Below are 13,446 nucleotides of genomic sequence, written 5' to 3'. Positions count from 1 at the left end.
AATTTTGAGGGTTTCGAGACATTTTGTCCAATCCAAATCTCGTCCAATTCATAGATTTTGTCCATTGCTTTCCTAATCCACTAGGACAGTTCATCCAATTGCTTTCCTCGTCCAGTAAGACATTTGACATTTCGCAATCAATACTTTGTCATACATACTTAAAGAGGCGTGCGTTTTCCTCTTGAATGTATAGTCTATATGAAATCGCAGTCTGAAGGATGACTTCGGACGTCGCCACCTCTTGACCTAATAATGTAGTAAAAAAATTGTCATTTCAAAAATTTTTACCTTCGCTGAAAATCTGCAACAGTTTCCCTGCCTTAGGGCTCATGTCCACGGGGAAAAGAAGAATTAAAATCCGCAGCGGATTTTAACTCTTCTCCCGCGCGCGGATCCGCACCCCATAGGGATGCATTGACCACCTGCGGGTAGATAAATACCCGCGGATTGTCAATAAAAGTGATTTTTAAAAAAATGGAGCATGAAAAAATCTGGACCATGCTCCATTTTCATGCGGGACACAAAAATCATATTTTACTTACACGCTCCGGTTCTTCTCTTCGGCGCCGCGCCATCTTCTCTCAGCCGCGGCCGGATCATTTTGCTTCGGCCCGGCGCATGCGCGGGGCACGTCACCGACGTCATCGTGCACATCCGCCGAGCCGAAGAATGAAGATCCGGCCGCGACGAGAGAAGATGACGCCGCCGCGAAGAGAAGAAACGGAGCGGATAGGAGGTGAGTTTATTGTCATTTATTTGTATTTTCAGCCCTCATGTCCGCGGGGCAGGAGGGACCCGCTGCAGATTCTACATGTAGAATCCGTAGCGGGCCCGATTTTCCCCGTGGACATGAGGCCTTAGAGTCTGCACCGCTTGGTGCGAAAGTAAAGGCAGAGAAAACCGTGGCGGAATCCCCTCCCCCTCAACGACAGCGCATTGAAAAGGGGGGTTGGGGAGGGATCTCCCAACGAAGTCATCGTACAAATTATACCACTAAAATGAAATACAATATGTGGCGAAAAAGCAAATGTCAGAATTTGCTGAGTTTTTCTGTTAAATTGACACATGACAGATTTCTACACTTTGCCCTGGTTCATTGAAGTGCAAACAGGCCTGGTCGCTAAGGGGTTAAAACAGGTGGCTCAGAATCACATTTGCGTTTCCAGTGCTAAGTGGATAAAATCTTGGACATAGTAATATATAGGACAAATTGAGATTGGATGAATGTCTGCCTGGACGAGTTTTTTTTTTTTTTTTTTCTTGGACAAACTTCTAAAAAGACAAGAACTTTTGGATCAACTGCCCACAAACCAATTGGAGGGAAACTTGTCTCCTTTGCAAAAAATTAAATGATGAAACATGCTTAAAGGGAATCTGTCATCATGTCTTTGCAGCTGCGCTAAGAGCTCCATAAGGTAGCGCCGATCCGACAGATTAGGGATATGTCTGCTGTTCAGTAGCTTTGGAGAAACCTACATTTTATTAGTAGAAGCCAGACACAAAACTAGTCTTACATATTCATGAGCTGCAGCTAGCCACACCCACCCCGCCCTCCAGCCAATGATTGGCAGCTCTCACTCCATGCAGGGTAATAGGCTGGAGGGTGTAGTGGCTGGAAGTAGCCTGCAGGTCATGAAGATGCGGGACTACCTTAAGTAGTCCTCCCTGCATATGCTGCTACATGCTTGAAGCGGTCAGTTAGCGGAAATGTTTCGCGTAATACATGTTTTCTATAACTTTATTTTTCGCTATTATGCTATTGAGATTATAAATAGACCTTTGCTACCGCTCTCTCTTCTTTGTAGATCGTACGTCTGGACAACCTGTTTGCCTACTGGAACGTGAAATCCGAGATGTATTATCACCGATCGTACAATGAAGCCTTGGTATGATCGTTATGCCAACCACGGTTGTCTGTCATTTAACGTTGTAATAGAAGAATGTTTGTCCCACCGGCTGTAGAACTGTATGGCCGCCTGCAGACGAGCGGGTCGGATCCGGCAGCGAGAATTCTCGCCGTGGGACCCGACCCGAGAGCCTGCAGGGACGAGCGCGTACTCACCCGCGCCTGGCGGCCCCGGCTCTTTCATATGCCGGCTGCCGCGCAGCCGGCGCATGCGCAGACCGGAGCCGGCGGCCGGGTGAGTGCGAGCCCCGCACAAAAATAGGACATGCCGCGGTTTGTTTGCCGCGCAAGATTTCGCGCGGCCAAACTGCGGCCGTCTGCATAGGAGTGCGTATTGTAATGCACTCCTATGCAAACTTTCAGTGGCGGAAATCCCGCCGGAAATACTGCCGCGGGATTTCCGCCCGTGTGCAGGCGGCCTATAGGAGCGCTACGATGACCAAACCAATTGCTACAGGCATCTGTTATAGTTCCTCTACTGATGTCTGTTAAAATTAGATCACAATTTCTTAGAAGCTTAAAAAAAATCCATATTTGCAGTCACTTAATTTTCATGTTGTTCCTAATAATTTAAGAGGTTCTATATAGAAAGATGCAGAAGAGAGATATTAATGGGCTGTGCAGGCATGAATACCCGGAATGTGCAATGATACTTGATGTGTTATAAATGATCTCCTCATCATTTATATTAACCCCTTAAAGGGGTTTTGTCATTAAAAAAAAATTTATCTAAACTTACCTATTACTTCCCTGTCAGTCTCCTTATCACATCTTCTCCTGGTTGAGCCTCTCCAGTGCTCCAGATCAGCTCACTGCAGGCTGGGCCCAGCTTGTTATGAAGGCTGCTCATCACAAACTCCTTCCTGCTGGGTCAGTGAAGGTCACATCCATGTGCTGTAGCTTCACTGCCTAGGAAGGAATTGTAATCTATTTCAGAGACAGCTCGCATGAGCAAACTCTGAAAAAGATAGGCAGTCCTCTTGCTGGCCTGTGAGCTGTGACATAACGTACATTGGCAGACTGCCAACCAAATGTACGGAACCTCACAGGAAGGAGCAGAATCGGGCAAGTGGAGGTGAAGTGAGCCCCCGGACTGCAGGAGACAGGAGAAGATAAGGGAGGTGAAGATCTGGTAAGTAGACTGATGGGGGAGGAATAGATAAAGTAGAGCATTTTTCTTTTTTAGTGACAGAACCCCTTTAAGGACATGGCCTGTTTTGGGCTTAAGGATGCAACGATTTTTGATTGATTTCAATCTCCATTTTTCAAAAGCCATAACTTTTTTTTTTTTTTTTTTTTTTCCGTCGACGCGGCCGTATAACGGCTTGTTTTTTGCGTGGCGAACTGTAGTTTTTATCAGTGTCATTTTTGGGGTACATAGACTATATTGTAAAAGTTTTATTTTTTTTTTTTTATGATAATGGAGAGAGAACTCATCAATTCTGCTATAGATTTTTTTAAAAACATTTTTTAAGCGTTAATTATGCAGCATAAATGACACAATACATTTTTTCTGCGGGCCGGTACAATTACAACGATGCCAGAATTCTTATAGTTTTTTTTTAGGTTTTTCCACTTTTCTGCAATAAAAAAAACAAAACTTTTTCTGGAATTTTTTTTTTCTAAATCGCTGCATTCAAAGTCCTATAACTTTTTTTATTTTTCCATTGACGGAGCTCTGTGAGGCCTTTTTTTTTGTGAGACGAGCTGTAGTTTTTATTGGTACCATTTTGGGGTACACACTGCTTTTTTGATCACTTTTATTGTGGTTTTTGGGAGGCAAAATGCTAAAAATTAGCATTTTGCCTCATTTTTTTAGCGTTTTTTTTAACACTTTTTGCCGTGCAGAATAAATAGCATGTGCAACATATTGTACATGTTGTTACGGAGACGACGATACCAAATATATGGGATTTAAAAAAAATTATGCTAGTATGAGTAAAAGCACAAAAAAAGGGGGGGGGGTGTTACATTTTTATTTTTTGTACATTATTTTTATCTTTTTTTTTTTTTTTTTTACACAGTTTGTGTCCCTCTGGGGGACTTATATCATAGCACAAATGATCACTATAATAAAGCATTGCAGGACTTCTCTCCTGCAATGCCTTATTGCTTATTACAGTGATCATAGGCAGTGGTATTACAGGACGCCCGTTGGTGGCGTCCTGTTACCATGACAACCAGTCGGGCTCTCTGCGCTCCCTCTGTGAAATCTTCCTATGTTGCGATCTACATAGAACGCTGCAGGGTAGGGGTTAGCAGCGGGGGTTGCATCTCCAATGCACCTCTCCTGTTGCAGCAGGAGGCCGGCTATCGGTGACAGCCAGCTCCCGCTACCGGATAGCGCGAGATCTGTCATGATCTCGTGCTATCTCCATGACATAAGTGTATGTCCAGTTGCGGGGAGTACCCCATTGCCATGACGTACCCTTACATCCTGTGGAGGGAAGAGGTTAAGAATATGCGGGATCGCCCTTTGTCCTCCTCACTAATGTAATAGTGAAGATGGTTCTTGATGACTTGCGTTTCCTTGTTTATCTCGTTGGTATATATTCAACCCACAGAAAGATGATATTGTATGTCATGTTTGCTATTCCTCCGGTGTGTATTACAGAAAATACTGTTAACATAAAAATGAGTACATCCCAGAAAAAAAACGTTTGTATAACTCATCGCTGGCTTTTTCAGTGGGCGTTAAGTAATACAGTACAGTGACCTTTATCTTTCAGGGTGTTATGAAGTATGGTGTGGCTGCGCACAATGTCATCCCCGAAGGTTATGATTTTGGTATGTAGTAAACTTACATTTTTTGTAAATATAAATGGAACCTTATTCTTGTTGTTGTCATAGTAACAAGATGATTTATCTTGTTTTTCAATTCTTTTTGTAAAAATGAAAGCTGGATTCTGATTGGTTGCTATGTTTTGCTGACATTGTTACTATGCAGAAGGCAAAATTCTGTTCCGGGACTGGCAGAGGGTATATTACCTGTAGTTGATCTTCTCTGGTCCATCCATTCTGCCAGTTCGGGGCCCTGTTTTTGGCCGTCCACAGTGGCTGACAAGATGTTTAGACTAGATAGCAAACAACAAAAGAGCAATTCCACACAAAGAGCGCCCACTGAAAGAAATAGAATGGATTACAATTAGAGATGAGCGAACCTACTCGTTTCGAGTAATTACTCAATCGAGTACTTCAGTACTCGGGTGCAAAGATTCGGGGGGCGCCGGGGGGCGGGGGGAGACGTGACGGAGCGGGGGGTAGCAGCGGGAAACAGGGGGGAGCCCTCTCTCTCTCCTTCTCTCCCCCACTCTCCGATGCAACCCCCCACTCATCCACGGCGCCCCCCGAATCTTTTCGACCGAGTACGGAAGTACTCGAAAATCGCGGTACTCGGGCGAAAAAGGGGCGTGGCCGAGTAGGTTCGCTCATTTCTAATTACAATCTTTATTAGCAAAAAAGGGGGGAAAATAAAGGCAAGGAAGTGTACAATAACCTAAATCAAATACATAATTTCAAAGCATGCTACTAATTGCCTTTAACCCCTTCGTGACCTAGCCTATTTTGGACCTCTGGATCCAATGGTTTATGGGGGATTTTCATCTCCACTTTTTTACTTTTTTTGTCATGATGACCCACATAAGGGCTTGTTTTTTGCCTGGCGAGTTGTAGTTGGTACTATTTTATAGTGTATTGCATAACGTTAAAAAAAAATTGGGGGGGGGGAGGGCAGGGAGAAAAAAAAAATCAATTCTGGACCTTTTTAGGGGGCCTTTTAAATTTTTTTTTTTAAATCTAATTTATTTTATTTTTTTTACAGCGATGGGCCACCTGCAGATGGCCGGGTCGAATACTCGCAGGACCCGACCCGAGCCCCTGCAGAGACCAGCGTGGCACTCACCTGCTCCTGCGGCTCCGGGTCTTTCATTTGTTTTCTGCATGTGATTTCGCACAGACAAATCACGGTCGCCTTCATAGGATTGCGTTTTCTAACTCAATCCTATGGCAGCTTCCACGGACGGAAATTCTGTGGGTAATCCCACCGCGGAATTTCTGCCCGTGTGCCCCTAGGGGGGGGCCATAATCATGCAGCATAAGTGACGTGATGATGATTTTTTTTTCTGTGGGTTGGTACAATTGCGACAATAGCAAAATTGCATATTTTTAAAAGGTTTTTCCACTTTTGCACAACCCCTCCTCTCCTCTTTTTTTTTTTTTTTTTTTTCCAACGCTTTTTTCTTGGCATTGCCGTATTTAAAGTCCCAGTACTTTTTTGTTTTCCCATTGATGGAGCTCGGTGAGGGCTTGTTTTTTTACGTGTTCAGCTGTAGTTTCTATTGGTACCATTTTGGGGAACATTTGACTTTTTTTCAATTCGCCTCCCAGAAAAACACATTCAATTTGATGAAAAAGAAACATTTTGGCTTTGTTTTTGTTTTTTTCTTTTTATAGCTTTCCCTGTGCGGAAAAAAAAGTGTTCAACTTATTGTACATGTCCTTACAGATGTGAAGATACCACACGTGGGTTTTGAAAATTACATTTTTTTCCTTCTGTCCCAGCAAGGGACTTGAACCTGTGAACCTAGAATCAATATGATTGTGTACTCCAGTGTATTATCACTAATAATAACTAGGGGTTAAAGTGCAGATAAAGATAGTAATAATGAAATCAAAAAGTGTCAGTGAAAATACTATCAAAGTGTGAGTGTGTACTGTCTAGTATAATCTATATAGTTCATCATAGGCTGCATGCAATCAAATTATATGACACACCTGATCTACAAAAAGGAGTTCATGCAACAGTAAGGCTGTGTTCACACGGGACGGATTTGCCGCGGCAAAGCCCGGTGGAACCAGCAATACGGCGTGGAATTGACAGCTGCAGCATGTCAATTCTTTTTTTTTTTTTTTACCGTTACTGCTCAAAAACCCATAGGTTTTTAAGCTATGGCTCTCCCTCGGAAATCTCGCAGCTTTTTGGTGTGGCCAAGCCTCGAGATTTCCACGCAATTTACATCCCATGGGAACAGAGCCTAAAACAGAAGGTGAACCACAATGTAGCATGTGTCACGGATAAGGCTTACAAAGCAAATTATAATTGTAAATGAGAACGACGATGATAAAGGCTATAATAATTTGTATACATGTCCTGGGGTGGGAGGATACACCCTACACTCTATACAAGCGTATGGCATTCTGCAAGTCTTATTGAGATGAATGCGACAGTTGCAGAAATTTCTGCAACAGTTTTGTATGCATGAATTCACCCTTCTAATCATAAGGCCTCCTTCAGACGGGCGTATTTGGGCGCACAGGATGCAGAGAAAAGACCCCATCGGTGTCAATGGGTTCATTCATGCTTCCTTTTTTTATTACTACATTTTACATGCGTGACAAAAAAGCAGTATGCTCTACACTTGCACATTTGCGCTCCAAATGTCCCAAGGAAGTCTATGGGGGGGAAGCAAATGCACGATATGCAATACACTGCAGAATTCCTTGGGGGAAAGAACACATCTGGACCTCATTAGGCTTGAGCGTGTTTGTCTGCTGCGCGCAAATGAACCTGCCCTACAAGCGCAAAATGTGCGGTAGAATACGACGATGTGAGCATAAAAAACAGTAGTTCATGGCACAAATACGTATGTTTAGTTGCGTGCAATTGTGCATACGCCCGTGTGAATCAGCGCTAAATCATGGTGGTATACTGATGAGCATTATATTCCTTAGAATCACAGCTGTTAGAAATACTATCTATAGAAATGAATCAAATGCTATTTTATTTCTGAAGTCTAACATTTTACTTCTCATGGAGTTTGCACAGACAAGACCACTGGTATTATTCTCACTGGCCTACAGTGTTTCATTTAAGTTTTCTGTTTCCATTTTTCTTTCAGTTTTCCGTCCAATTTCAGGAAGAGCAAAGCTCCGTATGAATCCACGTGCAGATTTTGACTTTTCCTCACCAAAAATAGACCTGGACGTCAACCTTCAGGACATAGCCATGGAATTTAATAAACCACAGGTGATAATAAATGATTTTAGTATATGTTCAGTAAGGGTAGCCATAGACCGGCTATGTCGCATCCTCAGGCCTCTTCTGCATGCTGTGAATAAAGGGAAAGGTCCTTTAATAGCAGCAATATATTCCCCACCGTATCCTGTATCAGAGGGGCTTCATATCTCTCATACACACCCTGCGGTCGGCTTAATTGTTATTGTTGTATGCTTGCATGGTTGGCTCTGGAAGTCAGTTTATTCATACAGTATGTTTATTGAAATGATACATTATGATTCTGAATTATGTATGACCAAAGATGTAACGTCTTTATCATCTGGAGAGGTGCCGATAGATAATTACACTCACTAACTATCTTTGAGTGTGTGAGAGTAAAAGCAAAGGGATTGTTCTCAGTATGAGAAACCAAGTAATCTTGTAGATATGATACCTTTTAATGGGCAACAAAAATACATGATGTTATAGCGAGCGTTCGGATCCTCGACAGATCTCGATGGGAGATATTTATGTGTATAATTAATAAATATATATATATAATATATATATATATATATATATTTATATTAAATACACACACACACGCGTGAAAAGCCACAGAAATCTGAGACTAATTTGTACCAGACAATATAAGCAGAGAAGTAAATACTTAATAGGTCCACTGGCAAGACATGTGACAGTCTTATGATCCCTACATTGCTGCTAGGAGGTCACATGCCTGTGTGTTATCTCTCCTTCAGACCCTTGGGGGAAAGACTATGCCATCCCTCGACCCTAGGGGGAAGGTAGGTAGGTGGGTTCATCCTCCATACTGTTTCATTGCTTCACTCAGGAATGGGAGCCACAAACGATGATTATTTTCTTTTTATTGTGCAGTATGAAAGATGTACTTACCCAACAAACTAGTGTTTGCACGCTTATTGGGTGATCAGCAGCACCTTCATACGGACCAATGATCAGGCAAACAAATGCTCTAATGAACATTCAGGTCTGATCATTGGGCCATGTAGATGGATGTTTAGACCTGTAGACCTCTGTGTCTCTAAAGGTCTCCAAGATAAATGTTGCCATTCCCATAGACTTACATAGAGTTACAATATTATTGAATGTTACATGAAATGATGTCCTGTTTTGATCATTGCACAAATATTTCCCTTTCTGACGTTCCTAAAATATTTGAAAAATTGTCGGATAAAGTTTGCAGGAATATACTGAAGTCTACAACATATGGGAGCTTCAAAATCTTGGCGGATTTTTTTTTTTTTTTTAAGGCTTTGTTCACATCTGAGTTGGAAGCTTTATTTAGAGCCTCTGTCACCGATGCACTGCTAATTCCTGCATAGAATAGGGCAGGATGTGATAAAATGCTGGATGGCATGACAGAAACTCTTTGTTACCTGTGATTACCCTAAAATCCATGTCCAAGACAGGACTGCAGAAATTATCCTAAAAAAAAGTTTATTGAAAATTACAAATATAATAAAAACATTCAAAAACAGAACATGAAGGAAATGCCACATCAATACAAGGGAAATACATTAGCAAGGTCACACATGTGAGAAGTTCCTAAAGCAAATCCTGTTCATATCAACTTGCAATAGGTGTGACCAAGCTCAATGTCATGCACATAATAAATAGGTAACCACGCGACCGAGGGTCTGGAAATCCCAGCGCCCCTGCACACCTACAGACAGACACTTGCTAGATGGCATGATGGAAACTCTTTCAATTACCTGTGTTTGTAAACTTTTTTTTTTTTTTTACTTTTCTGTTTTCAGTACCACAGTGTCATGGAACTTCTAGAGTCTGTAGACATGATGTCGAGGAATCTCCCATACAGAAGATTCCGCCCAGATGTTGGTGTTCACAATAATGCTAGGGAATGGTAAGTAAAAATAATGCTATTAACATTTCACTGAAACCTATTTCTAGGATTAATCCTACAAATGTATCAATCCTTTTACACGGATTTATAAATCGCTCGCACGATCCAGCGACGGCAGTTTGCTTGAGCAGCCTGTTTATATAGGCAGAGACCGTATTTACACTGGATGATTATATTGTTCAATAACTATATCATTCCGTGTAAAAGGGCCTTAGCACCTCTTCCCTGCACATTGCAGTGGCAATAATCTTATCTGATCACTCAGTTGCAAGGAGAGAGATTCTTGAAGTTATAGTTTAAGGGAGATTATTTGAATTTCTTTGCTATGCATGCATTTGAGGGGAGAAGACCAGGTTGCCATAGGGAGTCTTATATAGGCCATGCAATGCACCCTGTGAAAATAGTATGCAAATAGGGGATGGAAAAGTGCCACCTATTGGAAGGTAAGTCAATGTTAACCTTTCAATAGGCTTTGGCAACACTAAGGTCTCATTCACACAAGCGATGTTTTCACGCATTAGAGGCGTGGGAAAAGAGTGCTTCTATTAGAACCAATGGTTTCCTATAGAAGCGTTCACATGAAGGAATTTTAGACTCACTAAATACTCGCACCAATCAAAGATAGGACTTGTGTGGCTACAATGCTCGCATCTAAGGTCTGTGCTGCAAGAAAAGATAGGACCTGACCTATCTTTGGTGTGAGCTACGGATGAGCTTCCATTGACTCCTATGGGAGCAGGAGTCTATGGAAACTTGTGCAGGAAAATAAGATTTCTGCCGACCGAGGGACTACCTCGTTGCTTATAGCAGGCCATTTAAAACCAGCTGCCCAGAAGCACATTTTAAATGTCCGACTGTAAACTCCTGTTAGTCCCTGTGGGGATGAGCAGCAGCAGGAGGGGGCAGTAGGGACTCCCTTACCCTCTCTCTTCAAGGGATTTCCCTCTAGCCACACCCCTTTATGTTTGCTATGGGGAATCCCTGTGAGAAGCCTTATGGCGCCCCGCCCACTCTCTATGTACTATGAAAATATCCCGTAGGGATCCCTAGAGCAGGGAGAGAGAGAGGGGTTATGGATTAATCCCCCATAGCAGGGAGAGAGAGCGGGCTACGGGGAAATTAACCCATAGCAGGGAGAGACAGAGTGGGGCTATGGGTTAATCCCACATAGCTCTGCTCTCTCTGTCTCCTTGCTATGGGGAAATCCCAAAGCCCTGCAGGACTACTTCTCTCTCCTTCTGGAGCAGCTGTCCGTTTACACGACTTTTAGCGCAGTATAGGCATGTTTTTGTTTTTTTTTCCGCACACCTATACTGCACTAAAACAGAGCTTGTGTGAACGTTAGTTATGCTAAGGCCTGTTGAGGGGTTGAACATGCACTTATATAGGGAACCACCTTCCAATATTTAGAGGTACTTTTCCATTCCTTATTTGTTTGAAACAAATGAGGATTTCCCGTGTGAACATAGCCTGTCAGAAAATTCAGACGTGGATTTCAAACGAAGACTGCAGCGGGCATAATCACATCTAAGTGCAGATCACTGCTGCATAATTGCATTGAAAGCTTTTATGAATCCGCACATGAAATAGTCCTATTCCGTGGGGCTAATCAGAGTATAGAAAATCCAATGAGGATTCTGCTTCAGGAAGTGATATGTCACTATTTTTTTTTTTTTTCTTCGCACCGGGATTTCAATTTGTATGCAGAAGAAATGAGAGCTGTATAAACTAAGACGCAGGTTCCCAATCAAACCAATGTGATACTTATGCCATAATATATATGACTCTTCTGAAAGTGTTAATTCAATGCACACTGCACCTAATCGCTTACATATTTATCATAAAAAGATCAAATTAAGACTTGTATCAATAATGGAGGGTTATGTGTGCCAAGCTGTGGAGAAGTGCTGCTGTATCGGATGTTTTCCCTATGACCACCAAATAATATGCTGCCCGCGTGATGATGCACACTTAGTTTTAGTTTGTTGTACCTTGGAGCTTTATCAATATTTTACATTATTTTGTTTTTTAATAAATGTAAATAAGAGAATACTAACTTTGTATTCACTATGGAATAGGTGGAATTATGCTATAACTGGCATCATTGAAGTGAATGTAAAACCACGAATTCATATGTGGTCATGGAAACACATTCGGAAACACCGGCAGCAGACGAAGAGATACAAAGACTTGTATAGAACCAAAATAACATCAAAGAAACCATCTGAGGACATTATTCGTATGACAGAGGTAATCCTTGTCATTTCCCTTATGGAGTTAAAGCATACCTGCAGCTTGTGATCAATCATATTGTATAAAACTTATTTAAATGGTCCAGTTTACAATGTGCTTAATTACAGGCCTTAGGCCCATTTAGATACGATTATTGCTCTAAATTCACTCAAAAGCCGTCTTGTGAGCGAAAATCGTTGTCTAACTGCACTGACATCGTGCAGTTTTTGTTAAGCAGTCGCTGATCGTTGTCTTTCAGCGTGCTGAAAGACAACGATCAGCCTTATCAGGGATTCACAGCGGGATACAGATGATACTATTGTTTCAGCTGTATTCCGCTCCCTGAACACAGGCGGGATATGAAGAACACAGCGGTCCAGCTGTGTTCTTCATACTCCGCACGGAGCGCACAGCTGTATACCAGCTGAGCTCTCCATGAACAGATGGGGTATGAAGAACACAGCGGTCCAGCTGTGTTCTGCATACCCCGCTCGGAGCGCTCGGCTGTATAACAACTAGGCGCTCCAAGCAGAGAACAGCTGGATGCAGAAGACAAGCAGCCCCGCTTGTCTTCTGCATGCCCCGCTCAGAGCGCAAAGTGATCGCTCAACATTTGAGCTATCACCTTGCGCTTAAAGGCAGACAATTATCACTCAAAAAGGTGCTCAAAAGACATCTTTTGAGCGATAATCATTGTCTAAATGGGCCTTAAATCTTGCTTTATAGAGAACATTGTATTGCTGCAAAGGCTGCATAGACCTATGACTCTGTGCCATTTAATGTGTCTTTATGCAGTCAGGAGACTCCCTCTTACGGTGCATACAGATGTTCCTGATTTGCTGCAGATTTTGTCTCACATCTGCAGAAGATTTTACACTTTCAATTGAGTTCAAATTTAATGGGTAAAATCTGCTGCAGATCTGCACCAAAATTTGGGACAAAAATCTACAACAAATTAGCCATTTGTGAACACATACATAGTGGACTGATGATAAAAGATAAACCAAATGATCAATCGTCAGCAATTTATCAAGAAAATATTTTTACGTCGAAAGAATGTTTGTTCGGACCAGCCATGTGCGTTCAGTGACTCGGGTAACAATCTGCAAACAACCAAGGTGGACCAAAATGTGTATGGCCGCATCAGTCAAGGAATAGTTCATTCAGTTCTTGTTCAGTGGAGGCGGTGGTGTATTACACACGGCACTTTTCATGCAGTGTTTTTTAATGTTCTGATTACAGTATAGGTTTACTAAGGTTAGGGGATTCATGGGGTTATTTCTGTGAGTTAACTAGTTTAGTAAAGTATATGTGTCATCATATTGAAGTACACACAGTAGTAACATTTGCTGGCTCTAGGGCTATGTTCACAGTAGAAATACTGTATGACCCCAGTTTACTTTATGT

At 42.1% G+C, this 13,446-nt stretch overlaps 1 protein-coding gene across 1 annotated transcript in view; it reads left to right on the top strand.

The window, feature by feature from the left end:
* Positions 1 to 13,446, top strand: part of VPS13A (vacuolar protein sorting 13 homolog A) — a 174,725-nt gene that overhangs the window by 45,929 nt on the left and 115,350 nt on the right. The window contains exons 9-13 of the mRNA XM_066604146.1: positions 1,806 to 1,886; positions 4,636 to 4,693; positions 7,804 to 7,931; positions 9,701 to 9,807; positions 11,886 to 12,057. Of these exons, the coding sequence (XP_066460243.1) occupies positions 1,806 to 1,886; positions 4,636 to 4,693; positions 7,804 to 7,931; positions 9,701 to 9,807; positions 11,886 to 12,057 (546 nt within the window). The remainder of the gene's footprint in view (positions 1 to 1,805; positions 1,887 to 4,635; positions 4,694 to 7,803; positions 7,932 to 9,700; positions 9,808 to 11,885; positions 12,058 to 13,446) is intronic.

The sequence above is a fragment of the Eleutherodactylus coqui genome, chromosome 5 (genome assembly GCF_035609145.1).
Source record: "Eleutherodactylus coqui strain aEleCoq1 chromosome 5, aEleCoq1.hap1, whole genome shotgun sequence".
In the NCBI taxonomy this organism is placed as follows: Eukaryota; Metazoa; Chordata; class Amphibia; order Anura; family Eleutherodactylidae; genus Eleutherodactylus; species Eleutherodactylus coqui.
This window is presented reverse-complemented; position numbering and strand designations above follow the sequence as displayed.